Genomic DNA, 23,137 nt, shown 5'->3' with positions numbered 1-23,137 from the left:
TCCCACTAAGTAGTAATGATTGTCAGGAAATTATTTTTCTGCCTATGACAGTTATGATGAAAGCAAAATTTAGGAGGGGTATATAAAATATTTTTTCATCATTGGGGGGATAGAACTTTAAAATATAAAAAGAAGCTACCTTGATATACTTACCCACAGCAATTTCCATCTTGCAAGAAATGGCTGTTTCTTGGCAAATTCAAATGTTGAGATTTTTGTTATGCTCTGTCGGGAGAGAAGCAGCAGAGTAAAATTCAAACTAATCTTTCTGAAATTCCCTCTTCTCCCCATAAAGTCCTGTTTCCCTGGGGAGGGTGGAGGGCAGAATCCAGATCACAAATATTTAAAACACCGTTACAATAAAAATCTAGTGCTGTGCGATCCATCATATGATTCCATACATTCCTTTTAGAGAGTTATGTACAAACATCTGTGGTAAACGAGCAGCTACCTAGAGGACTGCATAAAGAAAGGAAAACAATTAGGAAGGTTAATTAGACTTTGGTCCTGTGTTTCACGGTCCTCCATCCCAGCCCAAAGAGATGTGTTTCTCCCCAGCAGCGTTTCAGTTCATCCTGATGCACGGGCTCTGCCGGGGGCTTGAAGATAGCTGCCCTGCAGGTGGGAGCTGTAAAGGAAAGGTCTAAATCAGTGCTAGGACTTACTTACAGGTAGATCTAACTCTGAATGTTCTCCAGTCACACACAGTCCCAGATGGTAACATTTGTTGATCTTTTTCCTTGTTTGTTTGGGTTTTTTTCTTTTTCTTTTCCTTGCTTTCCTTGCTTCCCCTTCACTTTTTTTTTTTTTTTTTTTGCTTGGAACAAAACATTGAAATGTTATTGAGGGGAAAAAGGTATGAACAGTGACATTTGGAAGGCTTTACCTTTTGTGTAGGGCTTCTAATTTGGTGGTGTATATGCAGCTGTGTTGATTTTATCAGAGGAAAAATTAGAGAACTTGGCTGCCTGGAATATTTAAAAATAAGCTTCATGCCAGGAACCCCTCTGAATTTCAGAGATTTCCATAGAGAAATGGCAGGCTCGATGACCATATTCTCAGGCTGGTATGAGTCACATAGATTTAAATTAATGAAATTATATCTGTTTAGACCAGTTAAATATTTGATTCAAACATACTGTGCAAGCAGATATATATAAAAAGATGCTTTGGATATATACTGTAAAACCATTATCCAGAGCAAACACTCTTTAGCACTCAGGGCAAATCTTCAGCAAGTGTAATTTCTCATCGCTCTGCTGATTTCGGTAAGGCTGGGAGAATTTACATCAGCCTCACAGAGTGGTGCCTCCTTCTCATGCCGTAAAGTAAGATCTGGCAGTTCTCAGAAGACAGGGATCCTGTATGAGGAACACCAAATTTGATACCCCTGCAGCTTGTAAGGCTGAGTTTTAAAAGTTGAACGAGAGAGAAGTTTGGACAGGTTCTATTAGCCAGTATTTACACACATAACTGGCCAGGGTTGGAGGGAGAGTTTCTTTAGTTGGTTTTACATTTTCCATTTTACTAATTTTGTGGAATTAATGGAATTCCTTTTGCTTCAGAGGTTGTTTTGGAGCATGTCAGACAGGTTGAGCTGAAACGTCAGCAGAGACATGTTAAAAAATGACAATAAGCAAGCAAACCTAACACAGCCATTCTTTCCTGGGCTCAAATAATTGTCCCGCTGATTAAACCGATTTGTGTTTAGCATTGATCCTGTGTGGCTTGCAGAATTGGAGGAATAATTAAGACAAAGAAAAAAAAAGTTGCTGTTCAAATAGCTGCTCCCTTATGATGGTGACTTTTCTTCCTCCCTGCCTTAAAGTCTGAACCAAGTTTAGAAGAAAAAGTTGGCAAGAAAGAAATGCAGCCGATACCAGTAGGAGCATATCCTAATGGTCCTGACATGCTGACACACTGCAGTTGCTCTGTGCTTTTCCCAGGTCAGGGTCATCCACGCACCACAGGCGCTAGCCACTGTGGTTTGGCATGAGAAATAGTCCGTGCCGAAAAGCAAGACGGTGGTATTTCATTTTTAGGGATCCTCCCCCTCCAGCTGTATAGGCTGGCACAGTCTCTGTTGTAATACTGCAGCGCTGATATGCCTCACCTGAAAGGCAGGAGACAGTTGCTTGCTGTTTGTCTTAAAGCAGCCCTTCCAATATTGCCTATCAGTAGATACTGCAAGAATATTTCACGTTCCAGTTAGCAAATGTGGGAAAGGGATGGACACTTTGAAACCCGGACTCCTACAAGCCCGGACTCCTGGCTATTGCAAAACACAGATTAGTCGGAGGACCCACCAGCAAGTTGTATAGGATTTCTGAAGAATAGCCCAGAAATCTCCTGCGGTCAGCATTCTCCAAACTGATGAGGTCTTTTATCCGAATGCTGCCAGTCCCGTACGTGGAGTTTCATCTCACGTAGCGCATGTTGCCATCAGGCTTGCCCCTCAGGCACGGCTCTGGAAGAGCCACGGAAAGAGGTGGCTGTTCAGCATCCACGGAGGTTGCACTGAGCAGCTATAGCTACAGCCCCCCGTTTGTTCTCGTTATTAGTTGTTATTACTGAGTGTTTGGCAATGAATTGGATGGTGAAATGTAGCAAGAGCAGTAGAAGCTAATCTACGCTTTTTTTCTTTCCGTGTCTGTATACTTTTTTTTTTTTTTTTTTTTTGTAGGCAGAATTTACAGACAGCAAATTACAATGCTGTGCGGTGCAGTCATCTCCTAAGATAACGCTGGTAACTCCATCGCCCGTACTGAGATCTTTGGCAGAGACTATACCAACTCCAACGGTCCAGACAATATATACGTCGCATAAACCGATTTCGCTGGCAGACAGGTACTGTGCAGTTCTTTCACAGAAATACTATGATGCTCTCTGCATTAAAGGAATCAGCTTGATTTCTCTTTTTCTATCATAATTACCATAAAGTGACGTTTCCCCTGATAGCAAAAGATTTCCTGTTGCTGCTTGACACCTACTTCAGAATAGGTGGGTTATGTAAAGAAATATCTAAAACACATATCTGCTCTGAGAAAAAAACCTGCCTTAATTAACTGCTGCAGCCGGCAGCGTACCATTTCTGTGGCCAATGGCCTGGAGAGGAAGGGTTATGAAGATATTCCTCAGGCAAGTCATTTTGTCTGAACCAGAAATGTTTTCTTCTAATAATTACTGTTGCAATTTGTTTTTTGAAATTAAATGTCCGTGGGGGAAAGCTGAGGTTGAGACATGCCTGCTCTTCTAAATGAAAAATGGGCACTGGTCTTCTTTCTTTTACCTCTTTTTTCTTTTTTTTTTTTTTTAGTAATGTCAAGCTACAGTGGTCTTTCTTGTAGTTTCTTAGAGAAACAACAAGCCATCCCATCTTTCCACAGGCAGCCTGCTTTCAGTTTTCTATTGTTCCATCCTACCTGTTTTGCATGCTGGCTTCTTATTCTAGAATTTAATCAAAGCTGAATTTTCCAAGCTGATAATTTACTGAATACAAATGTAGGAGTGGATATATTCAATACTTCTGGAGCGCAAAAAGGTCCTAGGCTTATGTTGAAGAGAAAAGTATTTCTTTGGCATGATAATAGATGAGCCTTTTTTACTTTTGGATTCACAGTCAATTCCCGTTTTCATTTGTTAGCTGTTTTTTGCAGATGTTGGTTTAATTACACCTGCACGCTTGTTCAACATTGCCAACTCATCCAAAAATTTATCATTCCAGTGAAAATGTAATTCTGAAGCTGTAGTGCTGAACTCAGCTTCTGTAAGATGTCTCGAACACAAGTGGGTGATTCCACCCCTGCTTGCCCATGAAAGGACTGCAAGGTTTCTGCACTGCAGTTTAAATCTCCAAACTGTTTTACAAGCATTAGATACTTAACTCTCAGAACAACACAGTAAACAGGTTTTTGGGTTTTTTTTCCCCCACACTATTTCTTAAGCAACGGAATCACTAACCCAGGGCATTCCCGGTTGCAGAGCCTGCGGGCTCTGGAGTGGTTCGGTGTGTGAGAGCGAGGGCTTCAGGCTCTGCTTCCCACACCCCGATGTGTGCAAGACTGTAGTAAATTCAGCGTATAGAGATGTCCCCCAATATCCGACCGTGCTGAGGAGCAGAAGGCTGTAACACCAGTCTTTTGTGATGGCATTTACTGTAGGTGTTTGATTTTGAGAGTCCTAGTCCGGCTTCCTTTGAAATCAGTAGCCTTTAGCGGGGGTAGAGATTAAATCCTAAACTGTTTTGCCATGTGGGGTTTTTTATGTCCTTTTTCTTGCTTCTGTTTGCTCTTCAGAAATATCAAGTGGTACTTGGTTGTGAATCAGGCATCAGTTATCAGCCTTTTCACTGAATCGAGTCTGACCTTTTTTCCCCTCCTTTGGTATTTTGAAAATGTTAATTATTTTAAATTGAAATCTGAGACTTATTGTTGTTCCCATAATTGGCTGTTTGTGCATTAATTACACAGCGCTGAGACTCTGAGGCGTGAACTTGAGAGAGAGAAAATGATGAAAAGACTCTTGATGACAGAATTATGAAATTCGCACTTCCGTCAGATGGAGAATGGATTGGGGCCTTTCATGTGCCTTCTGTCTGTTTACATTCCTCTGCTTCTGTGTACTCAACATAATGCATCGGGAAAATGTGTGATATTCCTGGCTCGCCTGGATTCACCACGGTTGGTTAAAATTAGGTCTCGGCTAGACTTTAACTTGAAGGAGTTCCTTTATTCGTTTGCTGCTGGGAAATAAACCTTCAGTTCTTTATCTCTCCTGAGATTTTATACTATTAACACAATTAATTTCAGGTTTGGTTTTGGTAAATCTAGGGCAAAAAGGATCAGCAAGGAGCATACTGATTTCTATTGGGAAACACTGTTCTGTACATATGTTAATAAGTGCACAGAAATTAATGTTATGCAGAATATTTTGATAGTAACATAGAAAATATGTCATTTTGTACAACTGAAAATTGCAATGAGCTACTGCTATTTGTTAAAGAACCATTTTTAAAGCAGAAGAATGATTATTACATCCTAACCCCAGGACTGTTAGTCTCCACAGAAAAATAAACAGCTGTCTTATTAAATTCCTAACCTTAACCTTCACTTCAGAGACATAAATAGCTGCAAGGGGGAAAGACAGCCCACCATACAGGTATACGCACCCAACGCTCCCTATGGTTTGTCATCTTGACCTAAACTTTCAACTAAATCTTACCGTATTTCCATTAATGGAAAAAAAAAAAAATCAGTTGTTTAAAGTAATTTGCTACTGACTTTCTAGCTTGATACTGACTTTTTTTAACGAAGTGAGAAGTTTCACCTTCTCCGGGTTGCCTAGGCATTAGCGCTCGCCCACACTCAGACGGCTCCTGCCCCGGCACTGCAGGTTGCAGAGCCTCAGCGGTGTGGACATAGCTCGCGCAGGGAGGATTTTTTTCCTTCCTGGCTAGATAAACCACCTTCCTGACTGACGTGAATCGATCGATCACTTTAAAGAATAATAACAATGATAGTTTATGACATAGCTGTGTCTATGCCCGTTTTTTTCACTCTACTAATCAGCACGTGTGTACCGGCAAACCTGGGGGGGGTACGCCTGGCTGTACGTCCCCTTCACCTCCAGCACGCAAGCGGGTTCTTACCTTCAGTGGAGCTATCTCGGGCATCAGGTGGGGTGGGTAGTCCAGTGCTAGCAGAACCGCAGCCCCAGGGAGGGTGTTTATGGTATACAGGTAATGCCACCAACTGTTTCCTAGGACAAAAAAACAGAAGAAAGAAGTTCTCCATTTCCCCCCGTTCAGTAGTTGCAGGGTCATCCAGAAAGCTACCAACAACTGTCAGCTACAAGGTACTCTTCCGACAGGAAAGTTTTGTGCGTTTTGTATGGCTGAAGATGTGTATTTTTCTGTTACTCTGTACGCTATGTTCTCTTGTTTGTATTAAGATAAAAGATTGCCCTTAATTTGATACTGATTACGATGGCTTTATCTCAGCTTAAGCAGTTTGTTTGTGTGGAGGCTGGGAAAGTGATTGCTGTGAGACTGAGTTTCCTTCAGAGTCAGCTTGTGCTCTTTTTTCCGAAAGGAGAATTCTTGAGAGCATCGTAGGACTGTGGATTGCAACGTGGAGGTATAGAATGACTTGTCTCTTTTATATTTACTGGGACAAGAAATTAGCATTAGGCTCCCCAGTTAAATCCACCAACCCCAAACCTTTCTGGTTGCCATGAAACGGGGCAAAATAAACAGCACAAGCGTTAGGTAGAAACTCGCAATACAAAATGTAACGAAGTAGCTCAACATGAGCAATGGGCACAAGGAGCCATAGAAACACACCTGGACTGCAGATTTCGGAGCGCTCAGGTGACTTTGCTGGGTAATCGGATAGGACTTGTACGCTGTCCACCTTCTAGTTACAGTGCCAGGACACTTCTGTTCCTTATGTCTTAATATACCGCTCCATCAACCCAAGGTTATTAAAAATGGATTAGGAACAGTAAATCCCTGTGAAGAAATCAGAAAGGAGGGGAAAACGCAACAGACGCAAAAGGCTGCATCTCCCGTGTCCTGTTACTCGCCACTTCCCAGACGGTACTGGGAGAGGGAGAAGCAGCAGCGCATTTTGTCTGTGCCCAAGTAAAAGGGAGCATTGTGAAGAACAAATAAAAGAAAATTGTAATCAGAGGTGCTGTTTTGGGAGAGGAAAGCAAAGTAAGATTGAGAATAGCACAGCGCTGACTAGCTGAATCTGGTCTTCTGCCTGCTGTTAAGCAAGCCCCAGTTTTGTGTAAAATGGCAGCAGTTTCACAAGGTTATTGTCAAGGAAAAACAGCAAAACCAGATCTGAACGCACGCTTCGGTCGTACTGATTGCCGTGGAGTGGACTTTAGGAACCCCGCGATACGCCTTCAGGTTTGGGGGCAAACAGATCCAATTACCTGCATTAGGGCAGTCTGGTCACAGAAGGAAAAGCCTTTAGCAAAACTGAATGCCTGACTCAGACCAGCCCCACCAGATGTTCTGGCTCGTAAACCAGCTATTAGTTTATTATTTTAAATGCAATGTTTTGCTCCCATTGTATAACAATTCTTCAGCTGAAATAGCCAGAACTGGAAAACAAGAAACGTGAACCGAGATTACTTTACAGTGGCCAAGTCTTTATAGCTGAGAAACAGCAGAGACTCCTTCCCTCCTTGGTTCCCACCAGGAGAATAGGGAAAGGCTCGCCTGGCCGCTTAGTTCCCGTGGGCTGTTTTCCACAGAACAACCCTAAGTACGTTGCCTTGTCTTGTTTTAGTGTCTTATCCACTGGCTGCCACTGTTTCCTATTCTGCAGTCTAATGGAGCTTTATTAAAACTGTTTTACTGATATCAAACTAAACTTTTAACTGCGGAACGTCATCACCTTGTTCTTTCTTACTACGTACATCCTTCAGCCACGCTTAAGCGTCTCACTTTTCACATCCTCTGAATAAACCCTCCTGCCTCACCTCTGGTTGGGAATTACAGTGTTAGGACACCTGTTAGCCAAAACTGTTGTAAACAAGACAACGTCAACATGAACATACGCTGAGGGGCAAATACTCTGGATTTGCCCCTCGACTTTAACTTTACAGGTGTTAAAGGATACTCTGCCTGAGGGTATGTCTATATAATAGTGCAGAAGTATCTGAGCTAGCTTTAATGAGCTTGCCTATGTAGTTGTGGCAGCATGAAGCCCAGCACAGGCTATCATTATCATGTACATTGACGTGTGTAAAGATAACGCATTTGAACAGCAGCCTTCTGAAGCATGGTCTCCAGAGTCGGTGACAGGAAAGGGTGGCTGAAAGGAGTTCGTCTCTTCAGCTCTCCTGGGAAAGGCTTCATCTCACCTAACGTTAATACGCCCAACTCTCCGCTGACAAGAGATCAAAGGAACTGCCTTCCGGAGGTGTCTCTGACTTAAACGTCTACCTTTACGTTGCTTAAAGTTAAGTGAGATGAATCCGGCTCTCCGTCCCTCTGGTTAGGTCTACATTGCAAACCCTTGCCGACACGGCTACATCATCCAGGGGTACTCTGAGGTATGATTTGTGATCGACGTAGCTCTGCCAGCGAAAGCCTTGCGTGTTCGGTGTAAATACACTACCAGAAACACCCTGTTGTCAGAACAGCTTTTATCCCTTTACAGGGAGAACAGAGCCCTGGGGTAACTTAAAGAGGCATCGTTATAGTTGTGCCCGGTCTGGGAATAGCTTGTTGATGAAACCTGCTGTAGCCACGCTGGCAAAGCCTACCAGGGGTGGCCCTGGCTTTTAACAGTGCCCCGAGCGATGCTCCGACCCGGTCAGCAGATCCCAGCTTTCCAGCGTGAAGTCTCTAAGCAGCAGAATGCAATGTTGTCATGTTTGGGTGATTCCAGCAAAATTTATTGGCCATTTCAATAGCTATGCAAGGAGTTAAATATTTTCTCATATTGCAGTCTCTTATGGAAGCCAGTCAATTGTGCTTTGTTTTTGTGTGGTTCAGCTTTTTTCACTATTTTGTTTTAAAAGGAATAACCGGGTTTTCTTTAGAAGCGTTGTTTGAGATCCCACATCTCTGTCAGATCCCACAGTGTGTGCAGATTTTTCACATTTCAGACATACTTAGACCCTGAAAGTGCAATGTTTGAAAATAAACTCCTCCAAAGTTTCAGTTCGTGGCTTCACAACTCTCTTGCGACAGGATGCCTACGTGCCCATTTGAAACAGAGCTGGCAATGCAGTGAAATGTTTCATTGGAGGCAGCGCCATGTTTCGTTTGAACTGTTTACAAATATCCTTTGTTTTTCTTTCTTTTTTTTTTTTCTGAATACATTTCTGGTTCATTGGCTACAAAAACCTACTCGTAATTATGCAATGGAATATTGTTTCTTTCTTTTTTTCTTTTTTTTTTTTTTAAATGTCCTGATATTCAAGGAGTTTGCAATAAATATACTGAGGCTGATCCGTAATTGCATGTAAGATCAGCTTCACAACTGTGTTTTGTAAAGTTAAGTGCCGTAAAAGAACCTGTAGATGATGTGGAGAAGGAGGGAAGGGAGAGAGCAAGTGGAGGAGAAGGCTTCTTTGGCAGCTGCAGCTTTGACTGGTGGGTAGCAGCTTTAAAGTAAGATTGCTCACACCATTTTGTTTCATCTGAGTAGCAGCGTGTATCATCAGACAATGTATGATGGCATTTTGTTGAAAACATGCCTAGAGAGAAACTTTTACGGCTCAGCTGTTTACCTGTTCCTGTATTCATGCCTGCAATAAATGAGATGAAAAATAAATCACAGAGTCTGAGCAATTTGTAGACAAATCAGTCATTCAGGAGGCATGGGGCACTATGCCAAATAAAGGAAACATTTGGTTGCTAATAAAGTGGATCCACCTTCATAAAAAAAACCCAAAACATTCTAAGGAAAAAACAGAGAATTTCTTCAAAAAGCCCAGAGGGTTTTCTCCAGCTTAAAGTTACAGACCAGTGTTGTAGGGTGCCAGTCATCTGTTGGGTCATTAGCTGGGGCACGCTTTGCTGAATACCAGAGCTGGAAAAACACTGGCAGGATCAAGGTGGAGAAGCACGAAACATGGCATGTTGCTGGTTTTTCAGCTGGGGCTCCAAAGGTGGCAAAAAGCACTGCTGGAGTGGAGGGGTGGGGAGAAATATTCCATTTCACACAGGGCTGAAAGACACCAAGTTATTAAACTGTTCTATGAAGGTAGGTAAATAAATAAATAAATAAAAGCATGTTCATTGTAAATATTTCTTTGCTTTAACACAATCAAAACATTTCACTCAGGTTTTTGCCCTTGATTTTGCCATTTTTTAAATGTCTAAATGAAAGGTTGCTTCGGAATGAAACACCTCCATTTTCTCTTTTTGAAAGCTCTCTAAATCAGGACGTTTTTGACATTAACTTTCCCAGTACATTTATGAAATAAAATCCCAGTAACGTTCACCCCATTTTCTGAGGTTGCCAAAACTCTATATTTGGAAGCAATATGATCCCATCCCAATTTCTCCAGCTGGGTATTCATCTATTTTTAATCTCTACGCAGGGAAAGCAGGGGGAGCAACAGATCAACGTTCTTCCATCAGTACTCAATTTATACCAAGAAAATTGATTAGCTAGCCAGCAAACCTGGTTAATTAATTCCCCTTAATACACATCTTTGCTAAAGAAATAGCGTTCTGGGGTGTAAGGGAATGAGAAGCTGTGCACTAGCGAAGACTCTCGTGTAACTTGGCTGCAGCTGAGAAGCATGAGGACTTCAGAGATGTAAATCTGAACAATTTTTTTGGTTTATTCTGAGATGACTGATCTATGGGACTGGGTGTGAGGTTGTTAAGATAAATTCTGTAGCTCAGAGGGCATGCTTCCTAGAGCAGAAAACAGACGTAGCGTGCGCGCACTATTAACTCGGGGCAGGGGGGAAGATGAGGCAACACTTACCGGACTGGCCGTGTTGCACAAATCCTGCTGCAGCAATGGGGCAGGAAGGTGCCCATACCGGTGCAGAGGCAGGCTGGTGGAACAAACCCCAGCCCTTTGTGAAAGGCGATGGCCGTGCTCTCGCCAACCTCAGTGAAGGCTTCGGGACTGGCTGGTACTGGGATCCCCATGCCCAAGCGCAACTCGCCCTAAAGGGCATCCCTACGGCAAAGCCGGCGCCGGGGCTGGCTGTCACCAGACCTGCCGGAGGAGATGCCGGGGAATGAGTGAAATAAAAGATTAACCATTGCCCTCTTCCAGCTGCCCCGCAGCAGGTTCACAGGAGCATCCCTACCTCCTGGTGTCAGATGGGGAGAGCGGCTTGCCCTTTTTGTGAGAAACTGGGCAGGGGATCAGCTTAGCTGTGGCATCGGATGTGTTTGACAACCCTGACCGTCGCGGCTATGTCATACGTGCTGCCAGTAGCACATATGGTACGTGAGGTGTCTTCTCGCCAGGCTTTAGGGTCTGTGATGGTCAGGGGAGAAAGGAGGAAAACAACGGGAAGAAAGAGAGCAGCAGACAACCCACGCCATCACCCGCAGGGTGGCCTGATGGCAAAGCATTGCCTAAAATGATGTTTGCCTTTTCAGTGTATTTTAAAACTACATATATAAAATTGCATCATACATAGGCAATACGCAATTGATACTAATTATATGGGGTTTTAATGAATATTTCCACAGTGTGTGTGGGGGGTATACAATGCCAGTGACCGCACAGGTCTGCCATCAGAGTATCTGGCACAGCAGCGAGGCGTAAAAGCGACACGGATCTTTACTGTTTTATGCAGCTCTGATTATTCAGCTCCTCAAGCGGAGAGACGCTTACCCTTCTGCATCCTTCTTCCTCTGCCTTTCATTAGCAAACTCTTTTGGACATCCAAGGAAAACACAGCACAAATTCCTTTCTTTAAAGATATTTAGTCAGTGACGCTTAGCATCACAGGGGCCCAGTGATGTGAAGAACTCAATTATCTTTTTTTTTTTTTAAATCATTTGCCTTGCTGCATTTGAGAACAACACCAAAAAACTGTGATTTCCGTGCTAACTGCCTCCTGCTCTGCTCTGGCTGCTGGACCCCTCCAGCAGTGCCAGGCTTGGCAAGGGCACAGGGTGGCTTGGCAGGAGGGGACAAGGGTTGGTTTTTTGGGGCAGGGGGTGGACTGCCAACACCTGCCAGCACTTCTTTCCCTCCTGGGGTACACTTTTTGCTGTGGCCGACACAACTGCTCCGGCCTCCGAGGTGGGACCTGTGCTGCCCTGCTGGGAGGTGGGGAGATGTTTGCAGCTCCAGGGTCACCCAGGGAGGGTTTGAGGCTGGTGGGGCTGAGAGCTGTGGTGCTTGTGGGTGTAAGAAAGAGGCACACGTAGGAGCTGGGGCTTTGGACATTTTAGAGGCTGCCTTAGCTCCCAGGTTGTGCAGGCACGAGGAGACGCGTGAGGGTCTGGGGAGGGAGGTCAGTGTGAGCATCCCTCTACCTGGGTATGTGAAATTGGGGATTTGATGGCGGGGGCTTCACTGTGAGACCGGTCACTCCTCCCTCCTGCAAAGGAGTTCCATACCTGTGCCCTCCACAGCCGACTAAACCCCACGGGGCCGGTCTTTCCTCAAGGAACAGAGCGAGGGCTGCGGTCGGTGCCTTCATCGGTACTGACCACCACCAGCAGCATCCTCGTCGCGCTGGCTGACGGGTCTTTTGAGGCAACACAGGGACGACAGCCCCCAAAAAGCACCTCTGCCAAGACTGCCGGCGTGTGAAGACAGGGAAGGGGAGCGCTGGAGCCGACTTAGTTTTGCAGCCCGAGAGCGCTCCCGTTTTCCGTTGGCAGCCTGACAAGCCAAGGCTCAGCGAGGGTTCTGGCCAGCTCGACAACTTGCCCTGGTTGTCACAAGCCACTGGGAGCAGAAGGTGTCTCCTCAAACCACCTGCTCCTTAGCCCCTTCATGTCTCTCCACGCCGTCCTGCTAATCCTCCTCGCTCTTCTGCTCGGCACTCACCCGCTGACTGGGTCACAGACGCCCGCTTCCTTCACCCCCGTGAGCATCCCTCCCCTCCCACGCTAACAACTCTGGCTTTGTTCGCTTTCCAGATGAAAATCTTCTGCATTTCTGGAGCCCCTTGCCAGCCTTTGCTTTCCCTGACCCTCAGTAGGTGCTCCTCCATCCACACTGGTCTTCTGCCCTTCCCCTGTGCCTCACTCATCTCTTCATTTTCCCTCTGTCTGTCCCACCTCTGGCCAGCTCTGCCCACATCACGGTGGCCTCCCTCTCCCCGAGTGGCTCGGCTCGTTGCTATCGGACCTCCAGCCTTCCCCGGGAGCAGCATCTGACAGATATTACAGCACACCAGGGTCTCTTGTCAGCCAGAAAACCCCCATGAGATGACCTCTCATTAGGGACCAGCTGCCTGGGGAGGGTCTGCCGTCAGCCAAGGCTGCCGGGGCTCTACTCAGGTCCAGCCTAAATACCTGTGGCTTAGGCTCTATTTTAACAACAATGCATTAGTGAATGGAGGCACCCCGAAGAAACATGACCAAAGATACCCTTGCCGTCCTTCTTTCTTCAGGTAGCATGTTTCAGCAACCTCCCCATACTCCGGCAGGGTAGCCATGGCCATCCCTTTATCCTTCCTACAGATAGATGAGGTCTTCAGCTACGCTGCTCCGTGTTGCTGTATCAAACTTAGAACCACTGGAAAGAGATGGGTGATGGGGTAGAAGAGGGGGAGGTCTCATCTCTTCATTAAGCCAAACTGCCAGCTTGTTAATCCCCTTCAGGTGCTCTAATGTAAGTGCTTTCTTCTCAAAGCAACACAGCTGCAATTAATCTTGCTACATATTATATGGTAATAAATAAGGAGGGCAGCCCAAGCTGGGGTGGTTTGGTTTTTTTGGGGTGGTTTTTTTGGGCGGGGGGGGGCATAACCTCTCACCTGCCAAACCCAAACTACTGCTCTGGCAATGAAACCGATAACAAACTTCTGGGTTTGCTCACCTGGTCTCACAGGAGAAACATAAAGGTTAAGTCATAGTGAAACTCTTTGAATTGGTTTGGGGGTTTTTTGTGTGTGTGCTAAGAAAAACAAAACAAAACAAAAACCAGGCCTCATAGAGCAGCATCTAACAAACCAGAACTGTGAAATACCTTCCTGGAGGGGGAAAAAGACCTTCTTCTGACAGTCAGAATGATGTTTCTGAGTAATTTGCACTCTTTGTCCACTTGTGGGATTTCCATCTCCCATCCTCCCCCAGCAACACAGTCTTGGTTCACTCTCTGCAAAAGCTGCATTAACGCAACGACTTGAAGCCCTGCACTGCTGGTCCTGTGTCCCATCCACGGCGGCTTGAAACATCTCCCCCCACAAGAGCTGTCCCGCTGGCTGCTGCTTCATCACCTGCCCAGCTCAACAGACTCCAACCCTGGGAGGTACAGACAAGCTGCTGCCTTCGCTGCATCTGATGGGTTCCATTTTAAGACCCTGGGGAGCTCAGCATGAATTCGGCAGAGAAGAGCGTGCCTTGGTAAGTCTCAGCAACCTCCTACCTGCGTGCGTTACCTATGAATTGAGTGGCAAAAGCTCCAGGCTCCATTTTCTAGGGACACCCTGCTCCTGAAAGCAATCTTTCTACAACACTAAGGTGGCTCAGGTGATCTCCGAGGGCCACCTCCACCAACCTCGAGCCACCGTCCCCACCGGCCTGTTCACCCGTTTGCAGAGCCCTGGCTGCATGGCAGGCTCTGCTTGACCAAAATTCTTGCAGGACAGCTTTGCTTCCTTGAAAACCCTTCTAAGGACACTGCGCCCAAGCCCCAGAGAGTTGCTTTTGGACATGCAGGACTTGCCGCCTGAAGCCGTGGGCCAGCTCGGGGCAGGTCCTATCTCCCTGAACGGCTCTCGGGCATCCACTTCTGGTGCTGCTCGTTCTGGTGGGGAGAGAGCTCTGGGTCTCCTGTGGCAGGTCTAGCCCTAAAGTCCACTTAGTGTTGTTTAGGCTCATATTGTAACGGAAAGAAAAAAAAAAAAAGCGATGCTTCAGTAGGTCAAAGAGTGTGAAGAGATAAATGTAATTACAATAAATGCAATATATTGAAAGATACTACCATTTAATTAAAAGTATATGAATTATGCATGCATCTCTTCCGCAGCCTGTAACTGCGTGGGCTCGAGCAGTAACTGAGTACATTCAGCTCTAGCTACCCCGTGAAACACATGGCTGCTTAATTTCTCGCTCGCACACCTAACACCGCCGGCTGAATTTTCGCTAGGAGTAAACAAGAACATATGCGGGCTTTGCTTGGAGTTACCTTTGCTTTTCTGCGCTCTCGGGCGTCTGACAAGGGATGTGAATTTCATCCCACCAGTGTCTCCCCCGACCAGGAGGATGGAGATTGCCTTTTGGGCAACTTGTACATCATCCGACTTAAAAAAAATCACGCTATTTAGGGGCGCAGAGTTGCTGGGAAGGAAAGCAGCGGGGTGGGCTACTAATACCTGCCCCCCTGCCATGGGGCCATGTGGGCAGTCCTGCAGATTTGGGGCGTAAAGCCTTATGTAGGGCCCACGGGCTGGCTGAGAACTGCAGCAGCCTGGCCGGGATGGGACAGGAGGACGGGGCTTGGTGGTGGGAAGGTCCCAGCACCTACTGGTCCCCCGAGCATCCCAGGACCAGCACTGCCGCTCCCACCCCGAGGTGCCTAACATCTCCGTCAGACCCCTGGGGCTCCGCTCAGCCTTCGGCAAACTTACTGCAAGCTATTTCGTCGATGTGGAAGAGTGTCTTTTTATAAACGCTTTGCTGTCGTTCGGGGTAAACAGAAAATCTTCCCCGTCGAGGCAGGCAGTTGCTCTCCGCGGCGTTGCCGAGCCCATCCCGGCAGATTGCGCCCAGGGCTGCGCCATCAGTCTTCTGCTTCCTTCTCATATCTTCGTTTACCAAATGTGGTGGAGCAAAATCCCACGAGAGAAAACAGATCCCATTAGTGTCTGTAGAAAATTCAAACTGTCCATTATGAAATTAAAATAGGAAACGAAGCGACCAGGGGTAGGGGGGAGGGAGATTCCTCTCCCTAATCACTTAATAGAAGCCCATACATCTCATTAGAGCTTGCAACAAATCACGCCTCGTTATCAGCCAGATGTGCAAGCTTATGAAATCTGAATCTAAATGTTCATCTCTAGCTAATGTACTGTTGATTTGTTCCTCATTTCCATGCCTTACGGAAAAGAGAATGGACAAGATTTTTTTTTTTTCTTTTTTCTTCATGCTTATATAAATTCTGCCTTTTTCTTCTAGGGAAACTTTGGCCTAGGTTCAGGGTGGGACTGGTCTCCCCGGCCTCCCTCCAAAATAGCTGGGGTAATTCAAACAGTCGCAGCGAAAGCGCTCGCCTGTGCTGCGTGCTGTGCCAAGGCTTTAAATCACGAGATACTCTTAACCAGGCACATTTGATAACTTATGCTCCGCTGTTTACCTGCATGCTTTTTTTGCTGAGGACAAGAATAATACATAACGAAGGCGAGAAGCTGCAGCCTGCTCTGAGAAAGATAGAGGAGTTATTTCCCTCTCTGTACCCGGCGTGGTCAGTTTTGGATAAATCCTCGGGGCTGAGCCTCGCCTGTTTGGCTTGCACTGACTCAGGACACGCACGGTCCTCATCTGCTCCGCGAGGGTGGAGGCTACGGGGATGCGGGGCAGAAGCCCTGGGGAGGAGGGTTTGTCGGGCATCACGCGGAGGGACAGCTCGGCTAGGAAATTAAAGGAAAGGAGTCTGGTGCTGTGGACAGGTCGAAGGGGAGTTGGGTGTCTCCAGGGACCAGCGTTCAGGAGAAGGAAGAGCCAAAAGCAGCTAAATCCCAGAAGGAATTTTTTTTTTTTTTTTTTTTTTTACTTTGACTTTTTGCTAGGGTATGCTACAGGGTGTGTGCGCTGTTCTCTGCGCTCTGAAGGCAGAGGAGGCTGCAGAAAGGCAGAGGAGGACTGGAAGCTGCTGCTGTTAATTTGGTGATGTCCCTCGCCCGGTTACATCCCTGTCGTGTGTGCCGGTGCCAGCCTGGGTTCGCTGTGAGCCCTGGCTCCCCTGCCAGGTTTGAGGCTGCCTGCAGATTGCATCTGGCCCTGGCTACATGGCGAGAGGCTTTTAGGGATGTTCTGGGATATCTTTTTTTGAGCGTGAAATAGATAATCGAGCTCAAGACTTGAGCGTGAAAGTTGGGTGAGGAAGAGGAGAGAAGTCTGGGTACAGGGTGTGTTTCACAAACTGAGTCTGTGGGAACTTCCCACTCCAACGTGGACCACATAAAAATGTATCTGTGACCCCTGGCTTACAGAGCCTGGGGTGATCTGGCTGTTTTTAATTCCCTTTCCTCCTCAGGGCAGGGGCCGTACCTGCTGCCATAGCAGCTATGGCTGCTTTCCAGCAAGGGAGCAGTGGGGAACGGTTGAGAGCTCTCATGAAATGTCTTGCAGAGGCTTGAGCAGCTAAAATTCAAATGCAGAAAGAGGACCTCACCCCTCTTTGTTTTGTGAGCATTTCTGAGAGGCAGTAAGAACCCAAACACAGAGCAAAACCCTCAGCAATGGCTGAGGAAAAGCCTGGTAGAGGCTGAACGACTCGAGCAGGGAGAAAGCACTTCTTTCTTTAAGTCGTCAGCTGTCTTTTTAGAGGATGTTCCTTAAAATGGTTTGACTGAACCCCCAGTTAGAGAACAAGAGATGTTCTCCTTGGCCATCAGAGAAGTAGGCAGTGGTACAAGTGCCCAGTCCATATCCCTCCTGCAAGCGCTGGGGAGCACGGTGCAGGCAGTGCAGGGGCTTTGTGGCCTCTGGGAAAAGGTTCCAGGAAAACACGGTGGTGGTCTTACCAGTCTCCTGTTTTTCTGAACTGGGGGAGAGAAAGGGAGCGGGAAGGGGAGTTGCACCAAAGTCTGCATGGGCAGTGGAAAACTTTGGTTGCTTTGTAGTTGATTTTTATTTGTTGGTACAAATAGATGAGCCCAGCACGCTGTGTTAACTTGTGGGATTCTTTCTTTTTAGTATTTATTGATACAATACTTTTAAAGCGTGTGTTGGCAAGTGAAAATGGACTTGAGAGACAGGAGAAATACTTCTCCAGGCCTTTTTCTGCTTTGAAAGCGATAAAAGATAGCTTTTGGCTTGCAGAGTTACTCTGTCAGACTTGACTTATTTTTGCATTCCTGGGTTTTTCTTGTGCGTACATGGTTGCAACAGAAATAAACTTTAAACAATGGGGCTTCATCTAAACCATCTACATGGAAATGGGATCACTTCAGAAAGACGAGTGATGGCCATATAAGTGTCAACTGGATATCGAACCTAGAGAAGTGTGAGCTCTCAAAAAAAGAAGGGCTGTAGAGAAATCTAAAGAAAATCCTGGTACTGGCATTCCTTCAGTGGAAAGACATTGGGCAAATGCAGCAACCGCCTCACAGCAACGCAGTTGTGGGGCAATTGGGCTGCCACCACAGGAGGTGATGTCTAAAGAGCTAACCTGGAAAAATTCTGGTTTGCCAGCACCATGAATTCGTCTTGAATTTGTGAAAACTGCAGTTGGCTAACAGAATTTCTACTGGGTAAAATACCAGCGAGATATAAAGAACAGCATGCTGGTTCAGCTCTTGTCTGGAGATAGCTCGGCTGCAGAGAGCCCAGACGTAGCCCCAGCAAGTGATGCATAAGCGGGATGCATTGGCATTGAGGTGTTGGGGATCCTTCCAAAGGCAAAGGCTGGTGATTAACATGGGATCACTCACAAAACAGGCTGAAACTCACAGTCAGGGCAGTCCTACTGAATGGGCTTTCCTTGCCCTTGGGCTCTTGAAAGGCAGGGAGAGGGCTAACCACCAAAAAACACTCTAAAATGGACAGAAACTGTTGGTAGCATGGGTAACTGCAGAGGTACCTGCGGCGAGGGGCAAGGATGTTGCATCCCGGCAGAGCTTCCTCGGCTGCAGGGCTCCAGGGGGATGGAGGCTGATGTAAATCCCTTTCCTGTGGGCACAAGATACACCCTGCGGTTGTCAGGCTTGTTCAGGAGGTGAGAGGAATATAGCATTGCCTCCGCTCTGAAGAAAGCCCACCACTCAAAACTGAAAGAGCTCTCGCTTCTCCTGAGACAGAAGACTTGAGGGTTGGCACTAGCCAGGGGAGGTCATACCGCAGCACGACCGCTGTGTTTCAGAAATGCTTAAAGAGGCAAACCAGTAGAAAAACTAAAACCCTAGGAAATAAAAGGGCAGAATTAGGATAACTCTCCATACATGAATAAACGCTCATGTCCGCACCTGGGAAGAAACCTATACAATACCAATGAGGAATAAATGACTGGATGTATTTGCTTTGGTGGCTTTCCAGACTCGCTGGAATAAACTTTATCCATAGTCATACCTGTATTCTCTAATCTCTGGACTTCCTTTCCGCCCGAAGGGTTTACCCTCAGCCTGCTCTGCTTTGTACTTCTCAGAGGTAGCAGGTGACGGTTCACTGGCATTTTTGAACTTCATTGAAGTTTTCGGCACAACGGCTGTGTCTCACGCAAGGTAAATATGCAAGAGAATAAAGCCCTTTTGTGGGCAGAGCTATCTGCTCCATGTGAAAGCCAGCAAGGTGTGGCTGCTCACCAGTCCTGCTGAGGAAGGTTTACAGTTTGCTTTTCTCCAGAGCTACCATGGGCTGTAAATGCAAAGGCAGAAACACAACAGGAGAAAAGGCAGCCAGGAGACCTCAGGTACAAATGGCGATAACTTCTCCCTTGAGGTCTGGCTCAGGGAAAGAGTTTTGGGGGTCTTTGGGGATGGAAAAGGATTTAGAAGAAACTGTCTTCCCATTTGACTTGTACTGTGACCACGGAGACAAAACTTTGCATACTGGAAGGGAGAGAGAGAGAGAGAGAAATCCTGAGAATGTCTGCTACTACTTAGCTTAGAAAAAAACCACACAACCATAATCTGTAAATGTACCATTCTCCTGTGTGGGTTGGACTTCAAACCTTTCGAAATATAGGTAAGACTTTAAAAATAATCAGTGAGTAAAAGTGCATTTCCTGGGCTGCTCTGAACTGTTGCACAAAATGCAGTGGAAACGCCAAAGCCAAGAACCGAGTTGGTGAGAAGGCAGTAAGGTCTTGCTGTAGCTTGAGTCACGTTTCTGGACTCTGTGAAGATTGCAGTGATGGTAGTGGTGGGATTTTTGATCTTAAAATCCATTCTATTTCAAAAGTGGCTATTTGAGGAAAGGTGTTTCCTAATGTTACTCAGGCCTCTGCTTTTGTGCTGGTTTGTGTGCGCAGATTGTAGGTTAGGGGAGAAGGAATGACTGCCCGCTGATTCTCATTGCTGTACTGCTAGTGCACATGTCTTACCACCTCCTTTAACGAAGAAGTGGAGAAAAGTAAACTTGCTTTTTTCAAACTGTCAAAAAAGCTATTCATCCTGTTTTCTCCTGTGAAAAAGGAAATGATGCCCAGCAGTAGTCAGTGTCTCTAAAACATATACTCAGAGAAAGGGAAGAAATGTGCTAGTGAAATGGTTGTCCCACTGTGACCTGTGACAGTTTCGGGCAGCCTGGAGAAGTGGTGAATTAAGCCGAGGGCATCCCGCAGGCTGTCCTGGCCAGCAGACAGAGAAACCGACGCTGCTTCTACGTGCTGGATGACCACTGTCTGCCTTTGTGCGGTCTAATTCGAGCAAGATCAAAAATATGGGTGACGGTAAACTTAAAGGCACCAGCACAAGGCTGAAGGACAGAGCTACAGCTGGACGGTAGCCAGAGTCCACAGTAGGTGACCAAGAAGAACGGGCATCTTGGACACACAGACAGATGAGCTCTTCTCACCAAGCAAGGATTTTTTTTCATCTTGCCTTCTCACTGCTCTTGCAAAGGACTGTAATAAAATGAAAATGGGACCAGGAAAGGTGGAAGGAAGGCAGGAGAGTCATTTAGAAGAAATAATCTTTTCTTAGGGCGTTTAGACATTGCCGAGCTATCCAAACCACCTGCACCCGAAGGATTTAAAACTGTTTTTCTCAGCATCTGCTGATCAGGTCACGTGCAGCATTTCATTTTGCACTGGTGAAAGAAATACAGATTCTAGCAAGCTCTTATTTCATTATCAAAACCAACACCACAAGTGGCTCTGGGTTTCTAGTGCTGGCCCTTTCGAGCCCATTATAACCATGACAAATGGGGCAAAGCTGTTTGTGTGCAGCTTGACAGGGGAGGGAGTGAGTCACGGCAATTGTATGCCACAATACCATATCAAAGCAACAAAATCAGATGAGTAATCTTGGAGCTTGCCTTCAGGCAGCTGTCTGGCTGATCTCACAGATCTCACTGCAACAAAATGTCAATGTTTTAATACCTTTGACATTTCTTTAGCTTCAAGAGGCAATAATGAATCTTTTTTGGCTACTTACTAAGAGGTGATCATATCAGAAAAAGCAGCTAATTCTTCTTATCTGAAGAGACAATACTGGAAATTATCTTTTTTTCATTGAATGTAAGAGTAACCAGCATCAAATAAAGGCCTGGTTAATTAACTAAAGTCATCAAACAGCCCTCAAATGGATTTAGTTTCAAGTAGCAACTAAATAGATTTAATGCCTAGGAACTGTCCAAACACCTCAGACGGATTTTGCCTTTTCTGTTCCTCCAGAAATGTATGCTCAAGGAAAGGTTATCTATAATGCACAAGGCAGAACAAGGCAATGCTCAAGGCTTAGTAAGCAAGTTTTACTACGGCTCACAAGAGGGTACGGGCCAGATGCCTGCTGCCGTAAGCTGGCACAGCTCTATTCAGCTCGTGGCCTGCACAAATACCTTCTAAGTAATGGGAGAAAATAGAGCCTGGTGGAAATTAGCATATTTCATCAAGTTTCTGAAGGGCTAAGGTAGAGGACTAAGCTGCCAAGTAAAGGAAGTTGATGCCTGTGATTTAGACCTGCTTGGAAAAGAGGACGTTAAGTTTGTAGATAGCTATGGTGATGCAGATGCTGCTTCTCTGTAAAAAGGTAGATGTTGCTCTGTACCCATACAGATCTGTAGGACAAGGTATACACTTAGAATATTTTTAGCGAGCTCCAGGGAGCAACCTTGCTCTTTGAAGAGCCCTGGCAAGCAGCAACCTCAGAATGCAGTTGCCATCCGACATCCATTCTCCTGCCCAAAGAGGGCAGCTATACCAGGAGAAAGTTAATGTGACTATCGCAAGACAGCAAAGCTGAAATGTTTGCCATTTGAAGCTAACCTTGCAAAGCGTGGTAGGGCTCAGGAGGGTATGGAGGAACCAGGCTGTACGTGGGGACGTTCCACCTTATCAAGCAGATGCTTGGTTATGCTGCTGCTCCAGCGCTGCTCAGTTCAGGTAAGGGGATGTTTGATCACTTTGAGCACCATGAGAGGGTAAGATGCACCTTGACGTTGCACTGCTGAAGACATCATGGAGAACATAGGGCATTTTCAAAGCTATTTTTAGGTTTTCTGCAATCTGACAAAAGTCTTTTTGCAGAAGCTGACCAACCAAGTCCCAGGGTCAAAGCAACTTGGCTGAGTTAGCACACGGCTGTGCTATAAACCAGATATAGCACTGCACTGATGTATCAGATATATTGCCATATATGCTCCTTCTTCTGGATCTGCCAGTTTAGTCAGCATCCGCTTGGGAAGGAAGATGGATTTACAGCAAAGGCGTTACCTTTGGAGTCTGAGGAGTGCGAAGCAATAGGAGCTCGATGAGCAAATGACCCTGCAGCCTCTTCAGGTCTAGTAAGACCAACATGATATGTCCTCAGCTTCACCACAGCAGTCCCACTGAACCGCTTCTCATTTTGTGAGAATTGCTGTTTCACACTGGCAAAGCTCCGTCAGATGGTGGTATTTTTCCTTGCCCAGGGTTAGGTTTCTTAGCTGGCAGGCTTAGCGCTGTGTGGGAGGTTCGGTGAGGTTTCACGCATGTCCCATATGCTGCTCTTCCTCTGTAACCACACAGGTCTGCAAATCTGGCTGAAAATAAAGTGAACAGCAACCGTTGTCCTGCTAAGGACCGCCTATCTCCATTCAGATGCCATGTTTCCGTGTGAAGCATCCCTGCCGCGGCTGTTCTGTAAGGGCTTTTCTGGTCTTATTCGTTTTTCTCTTGTTCTTTGTCATCGTGAGCTAAATAGTCGACAGCTATTTGGGAGGGAAGAAGGGAGCCCAGTGGTGGGCAGGACTTTGAAGCCCTAACTGAGGAAAGGAGGGAGGTGCGTTGGTAGTCCTCTCTGGCTCCTGAAACATCGTCTTCCCTTTTTGGTGCTCACTTAAAAGCTTTGCTGAATACAAGTGCGTGGTAATATTCTGGCTGCTTTGCTTTCTGCAGAATGGATAGGCTCCTTTTAACGCGGTCTGCTTCCAAAAGCACAAAAATAAAAGAGAAAGTCTGCTTTATACATGAGCTAGCATTGTTTTCTACAGTGTCTTTTGAGATCCCAGGAAACTTGGGAGAAGAAAAATTTTCCTTTTAGGTTGTCTTACTATTGCTTATGGCCAGAAAATTAAACATTTGGGAAGCCAAAAAGTAGGCTTTCTACCTTTTTCATTGAAATATGAGCGCAACAGTTCACTCTGAGTTAAAAT

The 23,137-nt window shown here is 46.0% G+C and overlaps 1 protein-coding gene across 2 annotated transcripts in view; it reads left to right on the top strand.

Annotated features, from left to right (window-relative positions):
* EPB41L4B (erythrocyte membrane protein band 4.1 like 4B) overlaps positions 1 to 9,299 on the top strand; it is a 173,736-nt gene extending 164,437 nt beyond the window's left edge. For both annotated transcript variants that reach the window (XM_052787703.1, XM_052787702.1), the window contains 2 exons: positions 2,684 to 2,847; positions 4,470 to 9,299. In XM_052787703.1, the coding sequence (XP_052643663.1) occupies positions 2,684 to 2,847; positions 4,470 to 4,539 (234 nt within the window). In that variant the 3' untranslated portion in view covers positions 4,540 to 9,299. The remainder of the gene's footprint in view (positions 1 to 2,683; positions 2,848 to 4,469) is intronic.
* Positions 9,300 to 23,137: the final 13,838 nt, after the last annotated feature.

Source organism: Harpia harpyja, chromosome 5, assembly GCF_026419915.1.
Source record: "Harpia harpyja isolate bHarHar1 chromosome 5, bHarHar1 primary haplotype, whole genome shotgun sequence".
NCBI classification, from domain to species: Eukaryota; Metazoa; Chordata; class Aves; order Accipitriformes; family Accipitridae; genus Harpia; species Harpia harpyja.
This window is presented reverse-complemented; position numbering and strand designations above follow the sequence as displayed.